At 48.5% G+C, this 25,610-nt stretch overlaps 1 protein-coding gene across 2 annotated transcripts in view; it reads left to right on the forward strand.

Annotated features, from left to right (window-relative positions):
• The window catches only part of PRRX1 (paired related homeobox 1), a 40,663-nt gene extending 16,300 nt beyond the window's left edge, over nucleotides 1–24,363 (forward strand). The window contains exons 2-5 of one of the 2 annotated variants that reach the window (XM_049809340.1): nucleotides 17,537–17,712; nucleotides 18,332–18,513; nucleotides 20,005–20,073; nucleotides 23,290–23,422. In XM_049809340.1, the coding sequence (XP_049665297.1) occupies nucleotides 17,537–17,712; nucleotides 18,332–18,513; nucleotides 20,005–20,056 (410 nt within the window). In that variant the 3' untranslated portion in view covers nucleotides 20,057–20,073; nucleotides 23,290–23,422. Of the gene's footprint in view, nucleotides 1–17,536; nucleotides 17,713–18,331; nucleotides 18,514–20,004; nucleotides 20,074–23,289 lie in introns of both variants that reach the window. The other variant, XM_049809339.1, reaches the window with a different exon arrangement.
• Nucleotides 24,364–25,610: the final 1,247 nt, after the last annotated feature.

Here is a 25,610-nt window from a genome sequence, read left to right on the forward strand (position 1 = left end):
GTTGGCTTTGCTCTGCCGTTGGCTGGGCCAGCACCGTGCGGCACGTCCCTGGGGAGAGGGATGTCCTCTGTTGTGGCTGCTTCAAAGGGCCGAGGCTCGTCTTCGGCTTGCTTCGCTCCAACGTGGCAAGCCACGCTCTGAGCAAGACACAGCCTGCCTTGAACTCAGCTGGCACAGGAGCAAGGAGGAGGGAAAGCCAGGAGAGGGGAAGAGAGCTTCGATGGGGTTTTCTGACTTTTTTTATTTTACAGTTTAAAGGCAAGACCCACAGCAGGAGACCTAATAGCTCGGGAGCAGTATCTCTGCCTTGCAAATGTACTTTCTTCTCTGGCAAACACAAGGAGGTATTACCCCTTTGGTTACTATCGGTAGTAACTTTTTAGAGTGCTTGGGTTTCAAGCCTTGAAATTTCCCAGGCTCATTTTCTCTAACGATTTGAGAGAGGTCAGAGCCCTTTCTATGTGAAAACTTGAGGCATGGGGAGTTTTTGGACACAGGCTGTACCTGAAAGCTGAAAAGGCTGATGCTCAGGTACTGGGGACTGCCAGGTGGGAGAGGATAGCCCCAAGCTGCCCAGGCAGTTGCAGGGATTCAGCACTGTTTTGAGGAAGCCTCGCCTGTTTCAGCTGGTGCTGGTGGAGCTGGTGCTGGAGCTACAGGGCAGACACGTGGTTATGGTGGATGTGGGCACCCATCTCTCCAGACACAGCTCTGGCTGAACGCAACAGCAGGTCTCCCAAGGCAGGCGGTGAGGATGAGACTCTTGACTTTGGTCATAGGCTACCAGGTAACCAGGGAAAGATACAGCCTGTGCCCAGGGGTGAGGAGTTTTAGTATTTTATTACCTCTGTGCCCAGGTGATAGATGCAATAAAACTGCCAGAGCAACTGCAAAACAAATGCCTGAGCAACAAAAGAGGTTTGTGGGAGAAACCTGTATGTCGTATCACAGCCCGGGCTCAGCGAGCAAGAGGGCTTGAAGTCATCTGTGTGTAAGTGATAATCATCGGGAGTGCTTTTGCCTCCCCTGTTCATGTAAGGCAAGATCAGAGTGCTGTTAGCCAGAATGAAATGTAATATTTGTTTTAGTTACTCATCCATCCCTCATTGGGGATGAGGGGATGAATTCTCCAGCTTAAAAGGAGCTTTTCATCTCCAGCTCCTGCAATCCGTCTAATGCTGGGAACAGATTTGGTTGAAATATTACTTGGGTTTACTTTACGTGAAGACTTGGGTTTTTCTTCCTCTTGCTTTTGATTCAGGAAAGCATCTGTGTTCATCAGGGGCACTTAAACTATCTGCGAAGTAAAAGCGGCGTCTAAGCTGGGAGCGGTCCCTGCGTCCGCTGTGAATTCGGCCGGCGCTCGCTCAGGAACAAGCCCGCGGCAGCAGATGACATGCGGTTTGATACGCTTCTTCCCGTCAGACATTGGGAAATAAAACATGATTCCGATACAATCATTTGATGATGTTGGCTTGGTCTCCCTGTGAGTCTCTGTGTAAGGAGAGTAAATTTAAAAGGCCTTTTTTTCCCTGACAGAAAGCTGGGAGGGGACTCCAGGGTATGTCCTGTCGAAAAGGCCGTCTGATTTCTGGAGCGGGAAATGGTCAAGATTTTCCTGTCCGGTTGTCTCAAGTTGGGCATTTCAGTGCCTGACTGCAAGCAGCTTGAGCATCAAAGGGCTCTGCAGATGGGTTTAGCTGTCACACTTCAGCTTTTAAAATTGGGCCAACTAACGATAGACCATTACTACCAGGATGCCAGCTTTTCCTGGGCTGGCTAACAGAGTGCCTGAAGCGTTTATGGGAGGACTGTCGCTTGCTGCATGAATGTGCCATGCCAGTACAGTGGGACCAAAGTCCAGTCTCGGCATTGGTGTGACTCCTTGAAGAGACCGTGGCTCTTAATTCTTTTTTTTTATTCTTTGTTTTTTTTAAGCTCCAGATTCTGTGGTCATGTGAAAACCTGAGATGATAAAAAGTACATCTCTGGCAGTGTGTATAAGTCAGAAGGATGAGATTCAGCCAGCTTTGAGGTTAAAAAAAGGCAGGGGGTGCACCAAGAGAAGGCACAGTCTGTCCAGAGCCTGTCTTGATGCCGGTCTCCTATGGAGGCAATCGCGCAGTTCTCACAGGGTCCAACTTACGGTCCATGAATATTTAGCTTGGTCCCATTTTGGCTGCTCCTGCTGTGTGCAAGCAACACTGGGCAGCACAGCCAGGGCAAAGCCATCCCCTAGTAGCCCAGTAAAGACTCACAGATGCACTTAATTTCAAGCCAAGTGACAATTCCTGGGCTTGCAGGAGCGGGGGTTAACTCAAGGGCTGCAGATGCCATGCAGGCATCAGTTTTACAAGTGCTGGAGCAGAGTGTGCTGTGGCGGGGCAGGCTGCCTGCCGCAGGCTGCAGCTATGTGCAAAGTCTCCTTTTCCCCCTTTCATTTTTGTTGTTGCTGTGCAAGTCCTGTGAATGGTTAAATATCCTGCCAGGGCAAGGTAAACGAAGGGTCTTTGCCCAATAAACCCCTGTCTTTGTAGATCTGCTGTAGCTGTGTGCCTCTGACTCAGGCTGGGAAGGAAACGGTAAAGTTCTTGCAGAATGTGGGGATGGGAGTGTTTTACAGCTCACTGAACGGGCTCTGGGTTTGCGGCAGAAAAACATAGCTCAGGCTCACCTCTCCGGAGCCCACTCTGCCAAGGCAGAGATTGTTTCTGGACCAAGAATCTCCGTCGCTTTTTCCAGGTTAACTCAAGATAACACTGGCCGAGTGATGGTCTTGCCCTTCCCCGCGCATACACAGTCTCCGCAGAGCGCTCCCGCCTGCACTCCTGCATGGACACGGCACTCGTACTGAGCAAACGCCAGGAAGGTTTCCCGACTCTGAGGTTTCCTTTTCTGGAGCGCTCGGCAAGCCTGAGTGGAAAGAGGTTTGAGGGCCTGAGGAGTTTGCTGGCAGAGCTGTTTCCTCCTCTTGGGGAGGTGGGAATAATCCCGCAGGACAGGGGCAGCGCGGCTGTCCCTCATCCTGGCACGCAGCTGAGCTGTGCAGGATCAGGAGGTGATGGAGCTCCCAAATCGCCACGGTGGGAGCAGAGCCAGGTAACCCACCCGTTGGGCTCCATGCCCTCCTGACCTTTCCATGCTGTTGACTTCGGTCTGTCCCAGCTGAACATCCAGTCTAGAGGAATGGGACGCTTCCCTCTTACTCCTCCTTAGCACTAATGAGCTGTGGGTCTAACGAGCCTGGAGTATCTTGCTCCAAATGGAGCAAGATGCTGCCGTGCGGCTCAGCGGTTCTTTGCAGCCTGGCTAGAGCCAGTGCGAGCCCGGCTCTGCCGGCTGCCCATCGGTTCAGCAAGGCACTTGAAGAAATCAGCTTGCCGTGTCTCAAGCCCTGTGGCTGAACTTGGCCGGCACACGAACCGGAGGGTTGGGGAGAAGGGTGTCACCAGTTCTAAACCAGGCGGCAGCCTCCTGAGAAGGGGCAGGAAGCGCCGAGTGCCCAGTCCCCCTGCTGAACTGGCGGCTTGCGCCCAGCATTGTAGCCAAGCGTGTTTGCAGCGTTTTACGGGGCATAATCTGTTGTCATCAAAGCCGATGGCAAATTCCGTACTTTCTGCAGCTGACGCTAAATAGGTCTTTTGAAGGTTGTAATTTCTCGTTTAACTGATGCCAGTTGCAAATACTTTGTGCTGAGGAATAACCCCTTAGCGCCAAATAAAATACAGTGGAAGTCTGTGGCATGTTTTTAAGCATATTGTTAGTTACAGCCCTCCTGACAGCGCACATTCTATGCCGAAGATAAATGCTTGGGAGTCTCTTGCCAATTTATGTCCGAAAGGGCTTTTCTTGGATGTCCTCTTCTCTGTGGAAAATGCTTTTCTGTTTTTCCAGCAAACATTTAATGAGCTGTGCTCAAAAGAAAAAGAGGACCTATTTCAGGACCAGACTGTTCTGCTTTAGTTCTCTCCAAGCTGGTTTGGGTCTCTTTGGGTGCTCTGATCTTTGTTACACCATGTTGCATGGCAATGGTCTTTGCGTAGCAATTTGCATGTTCCAGGACCTGCATGGGGGATGTTTCGGTCCACCCAGCTGCACACTGCAGTGTCCCTCGTGGCCGGGATTGAAGGGTATTCGCAGCTGACCCGTCTCAGAAAATGCAGGCTGCAGGTACAGTTGTTGGCATATTAAGACACTGGATTCCTGTGCTGGGATCTCAAGTCTTTCCATTTAAATTCTGTGACCGAGGGGGAGCCTGGAGAGCTGGCGTGAGCGCACTGGGACGCAGGGCTGGTTGGAGGACGTGCCCACAGGGATGCAGGCTAGCAGTGGCCCGTGGCCAGCAGCTTCGTGTCTGGCTGCTCACGGCTGCTTATGGCTGCTCGCCAGTCCCAGCTCAGCATTGCTGCCAGCACTTCCAGCACGTGACTGGGACTGGGGGCTGGCAGGAGAGGTCGTTCAGCTTGAGCCGTGGTGTCCGTCCCTGGTACCTCTTTCTGGGAGATGTCTGGAGAGCTGCACGAGGAGGAAGGAGGAAGCCATTTCTGACAGGGAGTCACCTGCACGCTCACTCCTGTGACCAGAGAGGTTGGCGGAGATTTCCGAAGTGAAGTTGAAGGCTCTCGAGGTTTCTGTGAGCAGCCAGGAGCAGCTGAGCTTTCTTTCTTAGGGACGAGGTGATTTCAGAAGTCCTCAAGGGATGCTGTTGGTGGAGCAGGGTGGAAAGCCCGTCCCATGGCCACTTGGGTCTAAATCGACCCAGACATCCAGGCTACTGGGATGACGGTTCAGTAGGTCAACGAGGCTGAGGGACCCTCTGCACTGCGGCAGTGGGGCGCTGTGGGGCCCCGTGCAGGCTGTGCCCAGTGCTCGCCTGCCATCACACAGCTATGGCTGTGGCTGACTCCGAGGGGATCAAGCCTGAGCTTCAGGAGCTGTGCGCTGCCTCGGTCTTATGAAGCACCGGCACAGGGACATGGTGGCTCCCATCAGCTGTTGGGGTGCCCTTAAACCTTGCTTTGGAGCCCCACTAACGTGAAATAAGTCCATCTGCCTTCATTTATGAATCAAAACTGACAGGTTTTCTGCAAAGGGTTAAGAGCAGAGCCAGCACTGATCATGGCTAGGAAATGCGGTCTGCAATACCAGCTAGCATTTGCATATGCAATTGAAATGAAATAGCTGCTGTGTACCTTTACACCATACACTGGAAGTGTTTTAATTGCTTGCTGTTAATTTATTCTCTGTGCTGTGAAACTCAACAGCATGAATGGCACGATTGTAATGTGAATGCATCCCACTTCTGGTTTATTTTGATGGGATTTGCTTCTTGTCTGCACCCCTGTAAGCACAGGACTCTTCGATGTGTTTTGAACAAAGAGAGTGGCACAACACATCATCCGAGAGTGGGATGTCTAAACAGATGGCCGAGGTGAAGCGAAGGAAACGGAGGCGCAGAGGAGCAGACTGGCTTGCCCACAGTCATTTAGAAAGCTGGAGCTGGGGAGTTTACCCTGGCTGCCAAATCCCACCCTGCTCTTCTATCTGCTGTCCCCAGCTTTGCTTTTTTGCTGGTTTTGTTGCCATCTCCCCAAGCTCTTCCCCCAAATACAGCTTCACCAAGAGCTGGGAGTGTGGTGCTGGTTCCGGGGACGTGAGTCTGGCAGAGAACTGATGAAGTTGTGTCATCGGTCCACCTTTACCCCAGGGCAAGATTGAATTTGCACATGCTGTATAATGTACACTAATCACTCGTGTAATCTTGAATCTGGTGGAAGGTCATTTACTTATTTCAGGAGGGCTTTGGTCTGGTTGGTTTTAAACCTACACTTATATACTATGTTGAATGTGGCCCTGAGGCTAGGCATGCTCTCTCTAAATGTTATCAAACATCATTGTTTTCCTAGTGAAAAACATCATCTAACTCCCATAGGCTTTGTTGAATAGGTTTTTGATTATTTGGAGAACCTTTTTTTTCAGGTTTCCATTGCAATTCATATTCACATATCAGTTTTTCTTGGCTTAAAAATACTTTGTACTCAACTTACTATATTTTTACTTTAATTGTTAGTAAAAATATACATAATGAAGTAACCAGCAAATGATTTTGCCAGAAGGTTGATCAAAAAAATCATAAGATGTTTTTCTAGGGGGGGGAAGAAAAAAAATATGTTTAAAAATTTCTCATTAAACATAATTGGCATTTCTGGACATGACTGACACTAGGAAGTTTGAGAAAATGCCCATACTAACAGGCTGGGGGACAGGAATTTGCTGTATTTGACGGGCTGTATACAAGAAGGATGCAGCACTGCAAGCTCGGCAGCACGGCTTTGCCAATGTGTCTAGACAGCCCATCTCCACGGGGGAGAGGGAAGCTTATTTCTTGGACCCACTCCATCTGTGGCTGTTCTGATGAGACCAGACCACTTATGGTCTCCTTTATCAATGGAGGCTTTCCATCCAAGCTTTGGGTTTGTGCTGAGCTTGCTCAGCCCTCATTGCCTGGTGTCTGATCATCTACGTGAACCAATTTGGGCTCCTGAGCTGGTGGGATGCAGCGGTTGGAGCAGGGGCGCAGGTGTGTAGCCATGTTTCTCCAGCTGTGCTACCTTGGGTGAGCCATCAGATCTTTTGCTGGTTTTGAGATACTCCTTTGTTAGGTGAGGATGTGGCTAGTCTGGCAATGGATGTGATTCGTTAGCTAGAGCCTTTAAAAAGGCTTAAATTCCATTAAACTGTGCTAAAACGGCAGCATTTGTCTACTAGCCCTGCACCAGACCAAAAGCAGAGTTTTGTGGCTGAGATATCCTGCATCTCCATACAGGTCCCCTAAATTGTCTTGATCCTCTGGGTTACAGTATCTGATATTTTAGTCAGATTAAGGGCAGCAATCAGCAGATATCCTGTAATATATTCATCACCTGGAGGCAAAGATTATTACTCTATATTAGGGAGTGTTGTTTCCAACATATCCCTCGTTTGCCCCAATTCGCAGGAGCTCTGACAATCATTATTCTGCCTCCTCTGCTGGGAGTTGTGCTTTTCAAACTGCGGTGAACTCTGTGGAAATACAGAGGTTTCCTTTTTTCAGCCTTTTGATTTAAAATCTCTAGATGATTGTTCAACTCTGGCAAGGAACCATTCAAAATACATTCCAAAATATTCATCATTCCAGCAGGCTAAGAAACATAAGATGTAGCAATTTATTAGCTAATGTGAAATGCATTTGCTGTCCAGAAGAGGCTAAGGATGGAGGTGGGTCTGAGCCTGATTTCCCTTTGCATCCCGCGGAGCCGGGGTGCGGAGCACGCTGGAGCCTGTGGCCTGTCCCATCCGCCCTCCTGGTTTTTTCCTGTTTTCCCTCCATCCAGGAAAAAGCCCCCAGAGCCCAGCAGCAGCCTTGTCCCTCCTCCCTGTCCCCTGGCCTTAGAAGAGCAGGTTGTCACTACGGACCTGGGAAGGAGAAAGCGTTGTTTTGAAATGGCCACACGCGCTCTAATCCCTTTGCGTCCCGTAGCGACACGGGATGTAAAGATCTTTTATCCCCCGGCCGAGGAGCGCGCTTCTGGTCAGGATGCTCAGCCCTTGGAAGAGGCAGGTGAGCTGGTGCTGACAGCCGGGCTCAAGTTCTGTTGTTTCTGGATCTCAGATGCCATTGGTTTTCCACTTGTGATCAAGAGGGACGCATAAAATGCATTAGCAGTCAAAATCTGGATTTCTAAGCGAAGCTCTGCCGTGGCTCCACTCCAGTTTGCTTGGTAGGAGCGATGGCAGTGGTGGTCTGATTTGGTTGAAACACGTTTGTTCTTGAATCCTAATGAAAGGGGAGCGCAGCCTTTGGAGAGCTGGTTTCAGTGTTCTCACTGTCGTTTGCACTTTTCCTTCTCCTGGCCCGTGGCGCCTCGTGGTCCCAGCACGGTCATTCTGTGCCATGCAGTTTGCAGCCCTGGATATTTCAGCAATAAACAGATGAAATATCCATTGAGAACAGCATTTCTGCCTACCGGTGGGGCCAGCTGGCGCGCGCATCCCACCAGTCCTTGTCTGTCTGCTCGCACAGGTCCTGCGTACCAAAAAAACACATCCAAGTGAATTTCCAGATCCAGTTGGGATGGGGCTGTTTAATAATGGCACTTCTCAGCAGCACGGTCGGCCTCCGCGGGGACCTGAACAAGCGGAGACGTTGATGAACCTGGTCGGTTTGAGTCAGTCTTTCCTGGTGCGGGTGGGAGATTTCTGGGTAACGTTTGCAGACTTTTGCAGCTGCCACAGCGTTTGGAAGTGAGCCAGTTGAAAGGCCCAAAATGCCAAGTGGTTCATCTGCAATGTATATATGGACAGAAAAAAAATCCCCCCCAAAGCAGCCCTTTTCTGTCTTTGGCAAAACCCCCTTTTTTTTTTTCTTTTTTTTTTTCCCCCTTTTTTTTTCTTTTTTTTTCTTTTTTTTTTTTTTTTTTTTACTTATTTGCTTCTTGCAAAAATATCTCTAATTTTCCCCATTAAAAAATTTTTCTAGCTGAAGTTCATGAGGATTTTTTGCCACTTTTTTTTAAATGCAAGAGAAAATTTAATAAAAGCAACGTTGCCCAGAGTTCAGGTGGGTATGCAATGGGAGAGGGACTGCAGGGTCCCCACTTTGTGGCTTCTGGCTGATGCATCCTTCTATGTGAGTACTAACAGGGTGGATCAACCTTCTGAATCTGTGGCCATCAGAAGAGGGTAGAAGTGGTTTCTATCTGTTTTGGTCTCAGGGACTATTCTGAGGGCTGTCCCAGCAACTTGGCATCTAAGGGCATATTGATCCCTGAAACCAGGGGCATAGGTGACACTGGTTTGTGATTGGTGTCCAGCTATAGGTTTGTGGGTCACCTCTGTACACAAAGAGAAGGGGGACACCAGGTAAATCCAACAGGGAAGCAGGTGGAAATAATGCCGTGTGCCTTTTGTATAATGTGTAACCCTGTCGAGCTCACTGCAGGGGGATACGAGTGTGGAAAATAGATTAATAACTTGTTCTTGCCTAATTGTCACAGTGGTTTGTTGCCACTGTCTTGAGGCAGCTGGTGGTATCCAGGTGGACGTGGATAATGGCTTTCCTGGTGTACGAGTCTGGTCCTGCATGGGAAGTCCTCATTACATGGTCAAGCTAAGAGCAGTGGTGACTCTTAAGAAAAATACTCTCAGCTGTTGTGCTGGTTTGGATATACACCACGTGCACGTTAGGGTTAAAGGGGGCAGAATTACACAACTCAGCTTTTCAAGCCTTTGCAAAAAGGACAAGAAAGGGTGCCGGAGCAGAGACGAGAAGGATGTTATCTGGAATGAAGTAGGGCACAGAGGGGGCCAAGGGCGTAGAGAGGCGGCTTTGGAAATGAGAAAATACCGATGGAGCAGGGCGGAGGTTAGGAAGTTTGATCTTGGCTGCATGAAGTGCCTCCTAAGATGAAACATCAGGACACATGGCATGGGAAAGGGAGCTGATGGGAAGAGGATGCGGGCGTTGGAAGTCATACCCCTGACCTTGCAAAGCCGTGACTTCGCACGTGTTCAGAGCTGCCAAACGCACTGATCCCGGGTCTTACCCAAGAGTAAGGAAGCGGCTGTGAAGGCTGAGGTGCTCCAGCTCTCCAGGGATGGTCATACTGGCACCAGCGGCTGGACGTCATTGCAGCTCAGTGCTGCGCTGGGATGCGCAGACCCATTTTGGATAGGATACCTTTGGGTATGCAGTGGGGTTTGGCTGGCGGAGCTGTGCAATTGCATTTCTGCTCCTCTGTCACGGGTCCAGTGCTTTTGCGGCATTGGGCTAACCTAATGAGGGACTCGGGGGGACTACAGCCCCCTTGGATCCTGTCCCCTCCCGAGCCTGGTAAATCCACCCCGCTGGATCGCTGCCATGGTCTGGTGGTTTGGTCTCTTTGTCAGTTACAAAGTGCAGTCTCACAGAACATGATTTGCTGCTGGCAGGCTTTTAAAATATGTGTTTGCTTTTGATTATGTTTTTTTTTAAAATTAATTTTCCAAGGATCAATGTGGTAATGCATATAAAAATTACAATATGTAAAACAAAGTATAAAAGCATACAAGGAATTCCAAACACATAACATACTGTGCCTTGGAGCTTATGAGATCCATACAGTGCTTATTGTATTATGGGAACACTCTGACCCCAAGACCCGGCGGAAAGGCTTGTTAGTAGAGCAGGACTAAGCCATGTGCCTTATGAGCTGTAGGATGCCCAGAAGGAAAACCCTAGCGAATATAAAAGCAGAGCTGTTACAGCAGAACTCAGACTGGTCTTGGGATCTAGGGAGACTTTCAGTGGCTTTGTACCAATTTCTGGAGAAGGATGTATACTTTTGCCCCCGCAAATATTGTTCTCCCAGTAATTAAGACTTAACGTCATGTCTTTCCAGGAAGACTCTCTGGATTTCCACTGGATCATGATTAGTTTTTTTTCTTCGAACATCATTTCTTCTGTCAGCTCCAGCAAGTGGGAATGTTGACGTAGTTAGGGAGGGTGCACATCTTAGCCACTATAATTGCCCATGTGCTCTGCAGGTTCCCACCAGATGAGAGGCAAAGCACCAGAGCTGAAACCGCACTGAAAGGGAGTTTTGTCTTACATTTGCCATAGGATAGGGCTCTTAGCTGCTAGGGAGGAGCTCACACTGCCCTGTCTGTGGGTCAGGAGCAGGACAGGTTGGGGTTGCAGGGGTACCTGATCCCCAGCTCTGCAGACCCGCAAAAGTGCAGAGCAGAGCATGGGGAATGCCTCTGCAGTCAGGTCCCTGCAGTGCCCGGTAAGTCCAGGTGAAGACTGTTTGCATGCTAGAAACTAGTCTTCAGGAGCAAAAAGGTGTCTACAGGCTCTCCACCAGGACAACAACAACCCCAAGACATCGTTCTTGGGAGGTGAGAGTCACCGGCTGGTGCTGTGCCTTGAATCCCACCTGGAAATGTCCCTTTTGGCCATGGTGCAGGTGGGAGGTCCCACTGCTCCAGCGCCTGTCCTGGTGGAGGATGACGAGGGTTTCGCTGTCGGCGCTGGTGGAGCCGTGGTTGTACAGGACCTCAGTGAGTTCCCGTAGTCTGGCAGGCAGAGCTGAGTGCAACGGGAGGCTGTAGGCATGCTATCCATGCAAAAGCCATTCACAGCTCTGTAATGATATGTAATTGTTTGTATGCGGTCAGCTAAAAATTATCCTGATAGGTTCCACATTGCAGACGCTTCGGAGAGGAACTGCCATAGTCCCGTGGGTAACGCTGGAAGTATACGCGCTTTTCCATTTAATATTAAAATTTGGGGTTTGTATGAAAAATTCAGTATCACCTTTCTGAAGTTCCATGCTTGTGCACAAAATAACTTATTTTTTATGTGCAAAAATTGAACCTGATTAGTTTATGAGATAATCAAAAGCAAAGGCTTTTAAAAGAAATATAGCATCTGTTTCTTTGTTTTCTTCTTTTTTTTTCTGTGTTCCTGGTGATCTTAACAAGGCTGGAACTTCAGATACTTGAATTTTCCGTATAATTGAAATAATTTGAGGTCTTCTGCACAGATGGTGCAGAAAAAGCAAACAAATAAACAGCAAAGGTTAGAAAAAATCTCAGCGGGTGTTGTGTAATGGGAGAAAAATGATAGTTCAAAAATCTCCATAGTCTGACCTGCAGTCACGAAGCAAACCCGCTGTTATCACGGTTGTACAGCTGGGCTTGGTATCGCTGCTCGTCAGGGCTAGCTTCAGTACGTGACTTAATAGGCATCTCCTACCTTAACATATTCAGTTTTCTTTTAAGTGTCATCTTCACTCCATATTGCCTACATTTGTGATGTCTGGTGTAGGGTAATTATAACTTCTCCGTGTAGCATTTGCATACCCTGAAGTTAAACCTTATTTCCATTTGAAAATACTTTTCGTGCATGGAAATACCTATAAACTGGAGTTCATTCTCTCCCGGGAGCTTTTAGAGAGATACTTCAGACAGCTCTGAGCATGGAATCTTACCCGTGTGGGTCCCCTTGCCCCTCTTCTGCTTACGTGTGGCGAAGACGAAGCTGCTGGTCAATGGACTCCTGCTGCCCGGAGGCAGCGATGAACCTGGCCATCCAGCCTGGTCAAAGACATGGAAAACAAGCTGAGGGAAAATAGAGGTGCGAGGCTTTTCCCTGTTTTCTGCCAAAGTGATGTTTTCAGGCTGGAAAGTGGCTTTTCAGCTTGAGATCATGAACCTTGCTCTGGCCGGGCTCAGCTCCAAGCGCGGTTGGTGTCCGTTGGCTGTTTTAGATGGGGTGCGATCTCGTCTTTGCACGAGTGATGGTGGTGGGACCCCCTGCCCACGGGCAGCCCTGCTCTGCGGCACGCTGGCTCGTCTCCAGGATCCTGCATGAGTGGAAAATCACTTGAGACCCGTCTCAAATTGGTTGGGATAGGGCTTTGTCATCAGGTGGATTTTGTATGCCCCTGTCCCGGCTTCCAACTCCCTTTCCTGGCGCCTTGTTTTAGCTTTGATTAAACATTTTGGGGTTGGGGTTTTTTTATTGGTTTTTTATGATATAAGTTGACAAAGCTGCCCTGCGCCCAAAGAGTTGTAATATTGTGGAGGGATATAATGAATCAAAAGCGAAGCAGGGCACGCATAAAACTGGAACATGAGCCTGCAAAGGGCTGTAACTGTCTGGATGGTTGGTGTTGGGGAGCCAGGGGGACCCACGGAAATATTTCTACTCAAGCTTCTTAAATTTTAGCTTTAAACCCAATTAAAAAAAATGTTCCTCTCCCTTCTATTCTTTTTCCTTTCTTTCTCCACCACTCTGAATAAAACTTACTCTTTTGGCTTGCAGGATTTTTCTTTACTTTAAAGGAATTTTTAGTTGCTAGAATTTTAGTTGCTAGAATTCCCCCCACCCCCACCCCCCGTGAAATAATTTGTCTTGTTTTTTCTTTAATCTGTGTTCAAACTTTATCAGTAACTTCTTATTTTGAAGGCTATGATTATAATGTGATTTCTTATTTTCTTCCTGGAATCCTTTCTCAGTTTACAGTTTATATAACTGATATGACAAATCTTTCCTGCCTTACCGTATACGATATTACAGTTAAATGTCTCTGTCCTTCACTTAATTAAATCCAATTGTTTACTTTCAATTTGGATCCAATTAATGTACTATAATAGCCGGTTCTGGACTTAATAAACTGGTCAAAACTTTTCAAAACTGCCCACACAATGTAAATCCCATCTGGAAATTAGTTTTTGTTCTGACCTGGAATGAAGGCAAGTATGCACAAGCATTCCTGCAAACTGGAAATCCAAAATATGTTGCGGTTGTGAGTATTGGTGGAAAAAATACTGATCTTGTAACTTATATGTAGGCATTTAGTTCTCAACTCTGTTTTGCTTTATAATGCGTTGTATTTTCAATGCGGCATCCCAACAGGAGCTGTCTGATGGTACCCCAGTGATAGTCAAGATACTAGGACAGCCGCTATGCAATAAGGAGAATAGATCAGAGTGTCTTCAAGTGTGGATCTGCCTCACTGCAAGAGGAGACATGATGAGCAAGGGAAAAAAGAATAAGACATTTCATACTGTATCATTTAGGAGCAATTAAAAATGCTTTGGTGCGTCCTAGAAGTGCGTTTGTGTATGACACCAGGATTTGCATGTCATGGGTGAATGCAGAAGTAACACAGGAAAACGCAAGTGTGGAAACAGGAAACAAAATCCCCCAGCCCAACATGAAAGGTTGGGAGTTTGAAATGAAATTCCCAGATTTTCCAGCATCAGGTTCCTGAGAGGAGAACGTGCATTTCAATCTCTCTGGGGGATGCATTTGCAAACAGCTCAGCTTTTGAGAATGCTGCTTGTAATAAAATATTTCTGATTAAAAGAATGTTGATGAAAGACTTCTGACCCATCTAAAAAGCTTTAGAGCTGTTTTTCTCTTCTCTCCATTTCTGCTGACTCCAGTCACTACTGCTGTCAACACTGTTTAGGAGTACCATTTTTCAGTGTTCAGCATTGTTTCCTGATAAAGAAATAATGGCAGGAAAAAAAAACCAACCCCGCTCACATGTCGAAGGCAGTGACTGCTGTGAGCAAGGTGACATTTGCAGACACGTGGGGTTTAGGTGTCTGCAATCCCTCGTTAGCAGTTTGTAATCAACATATGTCATGTCTGCATGGCAAAACGCAAGGAATGATCAACCAGCGGTGCTTTGGGCTAATAAGGCTATTATGGTTTTTTTCCTGTTATCTAAGTAACTCCTGTAGACATTTTGATCTAGTTGTGTTGTGCTGTTCCACAGGTGCAGTGAAAGGAGATCTCAAAATCCTGACCCCCCTGTCACAGGTTGTGCTTTGCTGTCCAGCTACCTCCATCCAGCTACGTCCTAGAAAAAGGGGGTGACTCACGTCCCTGCTCCGTGCCAGCCGATGCTGGAGGTGCATTAGCCAACGGTGACCTGGCCATGAGTCACTGCAGCACGGCCACTGCCTGCAACTTTCCATTTCTTGGCCCTGCTATTTTTGGGTCCAGTAATTACGAGGTGAGCTGTGAATCACCGGTGTCTCACTTTACGCCGGGAGGAAACCAGGCAAATTGCATTAACGTGCTTGGCAGGAGGGATTCTTGTTCTCCAGTGTTTTACAGGCTTTGGCCCTTCTTCTTGCTCCCCAGAGTGATGTGCTCACCCTTCCTCCTGTGTAACTGTCACGCAGGATCTGAGCAATGGCCAGACAGCCTTGGGCTGCTGCTCCCTCCAGCCACGTGTCATCTTCTGGGCAGGAACCGGTGCTTCAAAGGCCTGGGGGGGATTCCCAAGGGGTCCCAAAGGCTTTTATTGATTTGTTCATCCAGTCCACGTAGGCAGGGTTTAGATGAGAAAATAGCATCAAATGGATAACTCAGAAGGAGGCCAGACACCCATGTTGACGTTGGCCTCTACGGCGGCCGGTCTTACAAAGTTTCTGCCATTGAGGGACAATCGTGCCCTGAGGCTTGTTCTTCGCTGTTTGCTGTGTTGTGTGGCGCGCAGCAGCACAACTGCATCAAAGCTTGCCAGTAGAGCCGGGGGAAATCACTGACCCTTTCTGTAAAGGCTTTGATGATGAGTCAAGAGAGGAATGTGTAGGACTTTTCTGCTTCTTTAGAAGGGACGGGCTCTGTGACAGCGCTAAACCCCCCAGCAGGCAGAAATGTGTGCATGGTGTTCTGCTCAAGCAGTGGTTAAATCCCATCCCTCTGCTTCACTGCTTTGCTTCCTATCACCTGAGCAGGACAGATTCACCTGTAGCCTTGTTTGAATGCCCGGGGATTGCTACATGCATTTGTTTTTCTTGCACGTTCCTGCCTTCCCAGCTCAGCTTTACGATTCAACATGCCTGTTAAAAACTGGTCTCCGAACGCTTCCTCTCAGATACAAGAAAACTGAGGGCATATTTTTGCACCCAGGAATCCCCAGGCTAGAAGGGAGTCTGCTGGGGATCATCAGGCTGTTGGAGAAGGATTGGGGATGGAGGAGCTGTAACCCTGCAGGAATTTGAAAAACCTACTTTAATTTAAGAGGAATGTCCTTTTGTTCCCAAATGGATGGGCCTCCTTCCAAAGGCGTTCAGGTGCAGTAACTGTTACCAGATGGGCTGTGAAAAGCAACACAGACAGGTGGTGAGGACAACAACCGTAGACTTTAATTTCCTTGTCAGCTTCTCCCTGTGCCTTACATACTGCCCTGGGAACAGGAGGATGAGGGGAGCTGTCATATTTGGATATGGCAAAAGGAATGACTGTCGAGGGGATATTCTGCAACTCTATATAGCAGGTCAAGCCCTTGGACTCTCAGTGGTGAGACTGTCATCTGGGCCAAGGTGTGCAGTGACTAACAGAAAGCGAAATATAACTCACTGGCACATGCATTTTTATAGATACAGTGATCAATATATTTTAATGCATGCTGATATGTATATTGGCTCATATCCTCCTCGGTGTAACTACTGTCCTTCCACGTAAGAGTGGGATCACGCAGACATTGCCCACCTGGGGCTCTGCCCAGTGTGCTTGGGAGCATCAAAGCCTGGGGCTGCAGGAGCATGAGAAGCCTGGATGGTTTTGGTGGGACCCCCACATGTACTGGAGCACTTGAAGAGGGACAACTGGAAAGTGATGGCATACCAGTCCTGCAGCCTGAACAGGGCTGTTTTACGGAGGCAGCAGTGGCCTCCAGCTCCTGCAGGCTGGTGCCTTGCTCTCCGCTTCCTTCGGTGTGGCTTTCCACAGTAACTGAAGTGTTTGCTGGGCTGTAACTAATGTGGTGAGTGAACATAATTCGGTACAGGTAGTGTAGAAGCAAAACCAGTGTCACAGCCTCCAGCTTGTCCTAATAGAGAGCATTCAAACTGCTCGCCAGTACCCGCAAGTGCCCGTGCTTTGATAGCTCCATCACTGCTGCTACATTGGCACGTGCAACAGCACTGGAAAAAGGAGAGATGGTACAGAGCAGATATTTGCTAAGAAAAGCCATTTCATAGTTTTTCTCAGCACTGATGTTGCTCCAGTGACCATAGGCACAGGCAGTAGTGATAAGTGTGACTCCAGGTGTATGGATGTACTGATTTATTGCTTGAGTAAATATAAACCAGGCACAAAACAAGATGGTCTCTTACAGGACGCATAGTTTGTTGCTCACCACCTTGCTGGGCAAGGCAAGGGGGTTGCTGGAGAGTGCGTATCTGTTCTTCAGTCAACAGTATCCAACGTGCTTATGCTCAGTCTCTCTCTTACTGGGTTTTTGCTTCCCAATTGCAATGCAATCCATGTCTGTCTGACTGTATTTCCATGTCCTTGGCTTGCAAGCACACAAGTGAAACTGGCTTTTGTGCTTGTCTCTTGTTCAGGCCCATATCAGTCATGCTTCATTGTTCACAGCTCCCCATCTCTGCCCAAATTGACGCCTCTCGGTCTGGATGTGGGGAGAGTAAGAGAATACAGTTCTCATTTAAGCCAAATGGAGCTACATACAGTGAACAGCATTACCTTGGCTATAGTCAAGCCCAGAGTAATAGCCGTTTCCTTGAGCTTTTCTTACTTAGAAACGGGCACACCTTCTCACAGTCAGTAAGAGCTGGCGCAGGACTCGTGCTCACCCCAGAGGGCTGTGAGGGCAGGCCCTGGAAATCTGAAGCCAAGAAAACGGGTTCATGGTTCTTTATGGTCAGAAAAGCCTGGATTGCCAGGAATGGGGACGTGCATTTTGAACTTTTTTGTTTCTTTTTAGAGGTAAGGAAGCACAGGCATGGGGTAGCTTGAGAGAGCTGGTACAAGTCTTAGGCAGTTGAGCTGGGAAATAAATGCTTGGTGTCAGTGTGCTTTCCACCTCCTTTTTACATGGGGACTAACACAGCGCGGTTAAGGTGTAGTGTTGAAATTGTGCAAGCCTCTTCCTAAGCCCTTTCCAATTTCCAAATGGGGTTATTTGCCCCATTGCTGTGGGCTCTTAGCTTTCTAGCCTTTCACATCTCCAGTTTTCTTTCCTAGATGATCAGCTGAACTCAGAAGAGAAGAAGAAAAGAAAGCAGAGAAGGAACAGGACTACCTTCAACAGCAGCCAGCTCCAGGCGTTAGAGAGGGTCTTTGAGAGGACACACTACCCCGATGCCTTTGTACGGGAAGACCTTGCACGCAGAGTCAACCTCACTGAAGCCAGAGTTCAGGTAACCACCACAGCTTGTATCCAGGCACACCTCACCTCGGGGGGTCATCAGGCCATTCCAGTACGGCAGCAGAAATCCTCGAGGTCTGCATGGCACACTAGGGTCACCAGGCTTCTGGGTCATGCTGTACTGCAGTCTCAAACGTGCCGTGCGTTGAGGAGGACTGCCAGGCCTGATCTGTCACCATACGTACTGCCTTCCCAATTCCATGTGTTCATATTGTTCGTCCAAGGCCAAGATGTTGGATGTCCTGTGTTCAGGCTGCTCACGTTATCCTGAGCTGTTCAGCTCTTAGCTTGCAAGTCTGCACCTTCTGAAAGTCAAAGCAGACCATGGAACTTGATATGTTGTACAGCACTCCCAGACCTTGCTGCCTACAGCACCAGGCAGACCTGGTCCCCTGGGGACCTCACTGAGCCAATTCCTCACACAAGGGCTTTATCAGGGCAGACATCAGGATTGTCTTGTCATGAGAGTTTCCAGTGACAGGCATGCTAAAGCAGCCTGATTTTACAGAGTCCTGTCTTGCCCAGCAGGGCCGAGGTGGTGCGGTGAAAGGGCGAGTGTTGCAGCAGAGCTGGTTGTGATGGTTGGTGGGTCTGTGTGCTTCCCACCCCAGGTGTGGTTCCAGAACCGGAGAGCCAAGTTTCGCCGGAACGAGAGGGCGATGCTGGCCAGCAAGAATGCCTCTCTGCTTAAATCCTACTCAGGGGACGTGACCGCTGTGGAGCAGCCCATAGTACCTCGCCCAGCTCCGAGACCCACCGACTATCTCTCCTGGGGTACCGCCTCGCCTTACAGGTGAGTCAGTAACCTCCCTGGGACTGACCAGTTTCTGGTATAGTATAGAGCAGCCTGAGAGTGGCCCTCAGACAGCTCTAATGGCCTGTTTATATTTGCATGGGACAACTGGAGGATACCACCTCACTGGTTTTCCTTACCTGTTCCCATCCCACCCCATCTCACTGCCAGGCTTACAAGGTGGGCTTGGTTCAGCATCATTGTGGCTTTCTGGCAGCTGGCTCCGTGGGAGGTTGCGGCTTCTTCTTGGTGGTGTCTCTCTGCAATTCAGGAAGTTTTGAAAGAGGATCAGGTCGAAATACATGGAAACAGAAGGGGTTGCATTGGCGTCCCTACTGCATCCAGTTTAAAGCAAGGAAGAAACCTTTCCATGGGGAAAGATCCAGGGGAGGTGATGGCAGAGCATTTAGGGAGGTTCAGCCACCACACAGTGGCCAGAAGAGGGAGTTCTGTGGCTGTCCCACGGCAGTCACTGGTTGGGATGCAAGGAAGGGCTGTGAACTCACTCCATGTTGCTCCCAATCCTCCCCTCAATGGTCAGCACTGAACTGGTGAGCAATTTCCTTCTAGTTGCTAGAGCACAAACGTGCGTGCACAAGCTGTGCTGTTGTGCTGTGCTGTGGTTTGCCCGCAGTAAGGACCAGGTGTCTCTGGGTGGCAGACTGGTGTTCAATGTCCACCTCCTGTGGCCAGTGCTGCTTAAGGGGTGGCAGGAAAGAAGTGCAGATGTGGCAGCCCCGATCTGCTCACAGGATCTGGGATGTCCATGCATGTCACAGGCCTCCCTGTCCTCCTCCGTGCCATCCACAGCCCAGCAGGAACTGGGTGTGGACGCAAGATCCACAGGATGTATTGGTTTGTGGGGAGCCAGCTGGCTTGTAGGCAGTTAAAAATGAGGTTGGTGGGTGTTTTTTAGCACAGTGGCTTCATTGTTGGTCAGGACCTTGGAGCCTTTGGCTGGATTTCTTCCTGTTCATCCGGCTTGGTTGCAGCCAGCTTCTCACTGGCTTCTGGGAGCCACACTGCCAAGGACCTCTCTTCCTCAGTCACCTTGACCCCCTTCTTGCACCCAAACATTGTTTGCGTAGTTAGGTCTGCAAACACGTGGCTTTCCTGATAGTTTGTTGCTTCAGTGCCATGGGGTCCTCCTCATCCACCCCGTAGCTCCAGAAGAACAAGTCATAGGTTCACCCACTTCAGGTACTGAAAGGATGCTTTTGATGACCACCAGTTTGATCTTAGAGATGGCCCTTATCCTTTGGATTTTATCTGAGGACTGCTGTCTGGCAAAATCCCCCTTCTGGGGTTAAGGCTTTCTCTCTGTGAAGTGCTTCTTGGTGTAGCATCCTAGGGAGGAGTCTGGGTGGTGAGTTCAGGGGAGAGAAAGAAGCAGACGTCCTTCCCCACCCCGCTGAGACTGCTCTGGTCACAGTACCAGATCCTTACTGAATACTCGTGGCTTATTTCTACCTCTCACACTTTTAAAAATAGATCGTCCCTCCCAAGATGTTGTTTACACAAGGGGCTTCATAACGGCTACTAGGAGAAGACCCTGCAAAGGTAACTTCCAGGGGCACACTGGGAAGGGCTGTCTGGGGCCACCCTGGGCAACGAGAAGCCCAAGGCATCTGGGATGTGCGGATGAGGAGAGCAAGGGAGAAAGGAAAGCCTTAGGGATAGTTTTTCTCCCCCTGAAGTCCAGACCTGGATGTGCCTTTCCATGGTGCGATGACGCATCCTTACTGGCTTGATATCTTCTTCCCCTTGTCTTAAGCCAAGATGGTTCAGCAAAGGCATTTGCAGCTTATAGCCGTCCCCACTGGCTGACATGCCAAACCAGGATGGACTGTCACCCTCCCACTGACCTGCAGAGGGGTAGAAGGCATTGGCAGAGGAGCAGAGCAGCTGGTTTTCACAATGTGGGGCGGTTAGGACCCTCAGACACTGTATGCTCCCCAGGCTTTCTAATCCTACTGGTCATCTCTTAGCAGTGGCAGTCATCTTAATGGGCACCTGGGCCAGGTTGTCACAGCCTGATTAAAGCTTTGAACTGAGTAGGGTTATTAAAGTATTGGACACTTGGTAAAAAACAGCCATGCAGAGTGTTTGCATGGCCCTCTGCCCCCCTCCCCATCTCCTCAGCGCTGTTGTACCAGCCCCTGATTAATGGCTAGTCCGGGAGAGGGCTGAGAGCAGGGCTGAGAGCTGTGTGGCTGGTGCTGTTTCTACTCTTAGATCTGGGGAAAGTTTTCAATCAGTGTGTTTATTCTCCAAATACATTCAGCCACAGGTCAACCAAAGCTATTTGCAGATCAGTGTCACGTGGATAGCCAAGTAGATACTATTATTTTTTTGAAGTTGAAATGTTTTGCTTAGACATTTTTTAGCATAGGTTCCTAAGAAAACAAGACTAGCAGTCGTGCTGTCAGCCTGTACTTCCCACTCTAACAACCTTTGACTCCATGGGCCATTGAAAATCATATTTGAAAGAAGGATTTTAGGCCCCAGAAACATGATGTTCCTCTGTGTTTCATGAAAGCAGGCAGCTGAGAAGAGGAAGGAGACCCTTTCTGTGCCTGAATGGGGTGGAAGGAGGGGGCAGCAGGGTGACTTCAAGACTTACTAGACCCTAGACGGTCTCTGGAGCAACCCTCAAGCTATACCGATGTTTGCAGACAGCCTTCTTGCGCGCTGCTCCTTGTGGAATAACTTGCTAAAAGAGCATTTCTGGAGATTTTTGATTTAGCAGAGATTTCATTGGGCAACAGTAATTTTCCCCCCACCTCTGAGGAGCTGAGAGCAGGAGGCTCCCTGGACTTTTAGACCAGACTTGGGCAGCAGTCTGATTTTGAATGGGGACAGTTTACACCCAAGACTGAAAATTCCTATTTTATCTAATCTAGAGTATCCTTGAGGCTCTTCTAATTTCGACCAGCACAAAAACACGGGGCAGATTTACCCTGTGGAAGCAGGTAGGAATGGGTGCATAAGTAGCCACCGGCTATACACCTTGTGAAACTTTGCAATGCCTCTGCAGGCAGCACTTGGTGTCTCACATTGCTGCTGACTAATGGGGAAGGAGAGGGTAAAGTCACCAACCCAGCCATGGAGAGGGAGCTGAGGGGGTGCGCAGCCGGCTGGGGAAGGCTTCAGGCACGCCGATCCATCGTGCCCTGGACACCAGCGAAATGCAGCCAATGCACCCCGAGTTGGCCAGGGTCAAGCCTGTATTTTGATGTGTGTATTTTAATGTCCATCCCCCATGCCCTTCCAGTAGCTGTTAGAGACTCTCAAAGTGCCCTGAATGTTTGCTCTCCTGGAGAGAGTTTTTGGTGCTTGGATGGGTGTAAGCAGCTTTATATCTACGGGACTTACCTGTCCTTTCTCTGTGTGTAAGCTGTTGTGTTTCCACTGATGCAACCATGACAGTTGTTCCCTGAAGAAGTTCTTGTCCCTGATTTTAAAGTGAGAAAGAGAAGTCATCTGGAATGGAATGGGACCTACTAGTATTACCTGGTCTGGATCTCCTGGAGGCTGAGCATTCAGACAGCATTGGATTGCATTTAAACTCTTCGCAGGTCAGCTCTGCCCGACAAAGTCACAGATGCCACCAGCACTTTGAGGCGAGCATGCATGCCCATGGCCTGGGTCTGTTTGTGCAGCAAATGCCCACTTCCCTCAAGGGAGATTTGCTGTTGCAAAGGCTCTTCTAGTTGTGGAGGTCAGTGCTGGAAGAAATTTTTTAAAAAAAAGAAAGAAAAAGGAAAAGAAAAAAGGAAGAAAACAAGCTATCTTTTTTTGGGGGCTGTGGATGGAGGAGAGTGTTTCCCAGAGCCTCAGACATGAGCCACCCGGGCAGGCAGATGGAAGGGGTCAGCACCAGACCTGAGCTTGCCTCCAGGAGATCATTTGTGGTTTCCTCCTGAATGTGCTGGCTGCGTTAAATGGGTATATCTAGTTCACTCAGTGTTTTTCAACTGGATTTGATCCGTGGACCCATGTACAGGAAGTGCAACAGGTAGTTTGCTGGTTTTTGGGGTGGAGGGTTGCTTTTCACAGAAACCTGGGACGCATGGGTTAAGCACATTTTCTAGTGGTCTGGAAAGCAGATTTGCAAATTTTTGGTAGGATAAGAAAGGACTTGGAGATCTTTGTTCAGCCTTTGCTGTCAAAAGTAATGTTTTTCATGAATAGTCATGATTTGAAGGGAGAAAAAATGTTTGGGGTTTTTTCCCCTCAGCCTTTAAGGCATGCTCTTTATGATCAGCTGAAGTTTTGAGGGAAAAATGTGGAAATTTTCATTCCAAAAGGCTGAAACCAAAAAACATCACAATTGTTGAAATGTTTTTTTCCCAGAGTGTTTCTTTAATGTAAAATGTGTTTCAGAAGTTACATGATTTCACAGGCAATAAAGCCAGCAATTGCTCTCATCAAAAAGACATTGCTTCCAGTGGGAATACTTTAAAGACAATGGTCTAACTGGCAGGCTCAGCACCCTGACCTCATTGTAAACCTTTTGGGTTAGAAAATAGGAAATGGAAATTTTCCTGTTGACTTCAACCAGCTTTGCTGTTGGCTGTCCCTGGGTAAGTGAACTGCAGCAGGGAGATTTACAGGGGTGTTACATAAAAAGTAGTGATCGTTCCCTGCTTACGTAAGAAATACATCCCGCAGGTATTGAAACCCCAGGGTTTAACCTCTCTGCAGCGCGCATCTGCTCTCTGCATGGTGTGAAGACCACGTCTGACGTGATGTTTCTCTCTTTCCATCCCACAGCGCCATGGCCACCTACTCCGCCACGTGTACCAATGCCAGCCCAGCGCAGGGCATGAATATGGCCAACAGTATTGCCAACCTGAGACTGAAGGCAAAGGAATATAGTTTACAGAGGAATCAAGTGCCCACAGTCAATTAACGACTGGAGGCAGCTGCCTTGCAGAAGGAGAAAATACAACAGCACCCGTCCTGCTTCGCAACTTGTTTGTGCTGAAATAAAAAAAAAATCCAAACAAAAAAAAACACAAAAAAAAGAAAAAAAAAGAAGAAAAAAAGCCAACCCTAACCCAGAACTGAGCATGGGGACCAAACTGGGAGCAAACTGAACCGCTCATGAGTGACAAGGTTCCTCCTTCCTTTTGGGATAATGCCACCATTTTTTTTTCTTGTTATTGTCAGGTTTATTGCTTCTGCTCAATATACTACGAGCTTCTTCAGTAAAGGACAGTCTCACCCTTGTTGGTTTCCATTTTTGTATGGGACTGCAAAAAGAAACCTCTGCTGATCTCAGCCCATGGACTTGTCCCATCCACCATCACGCTGAGATGCAAAGCTTGCTCCTCTTCCCCCCTGCCCCAGCTCACCCTAGAAGAAGAAGGTTTGGTCACCACTTTCCGTTGTATCCACCTGACCCTTCATCCCTCCAGTCCCTTGTGCCACAGAGCCAGCGCCGTTACCGTTATTCTGCAAGAAGCCCAACAGTGCAACAAGATGGGGTCATCTTGCCTGGGTTGCCTGGACCAGTCTGAGACATGAGGAGGACCTTCTTGGGCTTCGCAGTGCTTCATGGCTTTCTTGAGTATTCCCAGCACTGCTGTCTCAAAAAGCCAACAAAGAGAGAAAAGCCAACGTGGGTGCGTGAGCCAGGGAGGCATAGTGGGGGGATCGCTCTGTAGTGCCAAGAATAGGACTGTTGGGATACTCCTTTCTATGCTTTACAGTTTGCGCCACAGGGAAAGGTGTTGTCCAGATGCATTTGTTTTATATATACTGTATATATTTATATATATAAGATATACATGCAAGCTTGGTTGGTGTTTTTTATTAAACAAAATAAAATCCATTGAAAATGTTTGGGATGTTTGTGCTACATCCAGGTTCCTGGAGCCATGCATTGGAATTCTAGCCGCAGCCTCTCTCGCCCTTGTCAGAGCTCTTCCTGGTAGCCTCGGGCGACGCTCGAAATGGCCAGCTCACGTCTTCCCATGAGAAACCCCAAAGAAGTGGCGCTGGAGGGAGCCATGCTTCTGTGCAGGTTTTCCCCGTGGGCGTTTGCAGCTTCATAGGATAAGATGAGGATCTCCTCTCCAGTCAGATAGGTTCATGTGGCTCTTGGGGACACGCAAGGACATCCCCATGGAAAGTCTCTGCCAGCCCCTCTGAGGACAGGTAATGTCTCAGCAGAGTGTATCCCACATGAAGACCATATCTGCCCCCAGTTCCCGTACATTGCCCAATGACGCTTGTCCCGCAGCCTTAACCACTCTCCTTTGCTCTCCTTACCTGCTGTCCTTCCTCGGGATCTGGAGAGCTAATTAGCACCTGATCTCTCCATGAAGAGTAGAGGAGATGCAACCCAAAAGAGGTTTCTTCCATGCAAGCATCCTGAGGAAATTAGGATCTTTCGTGTTGCTGGTGATGCCTGCCTCTTTCAGATTTGGGGGAGGAGGGGCCTTATTTATGGCAAATAAGTGCTTTGTGCAGGAAACCTGCCCAAACTGAGTGGGACTTTGCCGTGGAATAGTCCCACTGAAGGCAGCAGAGCTACTCCGTGGTCCAGGCTGGGCCATATGGGAAGGAGAATGAAGCTCAGTCATGAAGGATACTTCTGGTAGAGTGGCTTAGGTCTCCATCCTGGGGTTTGCTGCAGACATGCTGGGCATATGTAGGTGTCTGACAGTGGGCTTTGATAGTCTAAAACAGCATGTTGCAGGAAATGAGAAATAGATCTCTTTAAAGTGAAGGTGAAAATTAAACTGGCAGAGGATGAATGGAAATCCAGCCAAAGTATTTGAGCTAACACTGGGAAAAAAGCCCCTCATCCAAAGTGGTGTAAGTTGTGCTCGTGATTGTGTGTGTTGCTAATGGCATTTTTTTCCTCCCTGTATGGATATTTTTGAGGAAAAAAAATCTAACTGTGATCAGGACAAAAAGCTAGAAGTCACAGATTATGCTTGCGGACAGAACACCAGCAGGGGAAGTGAGGCTGGACAAGCACTGCATTTTAAGAAATCCATAATGTTCTGTTTGATCCCCTGTTTTTGGCCTTTCCTTCTGTAGTCTGGAGAAGCTAAACGTCTCTAAACCAAAATATTTCTATC

The sequence above is a fragment of the Accipiter gentilis genome, chromosome 8 (genome assembly GCF_929443795.1).
Source record: "Accipiter gentilis chromosome 8, bAccGen1.1, whole genome shotgun sequence".
Lineage (NCBI taxonomy): Eukaryota > Metazoa > Chordata > Aves > Accipitriformes > Accipitridae > Astur > Astur gentilis.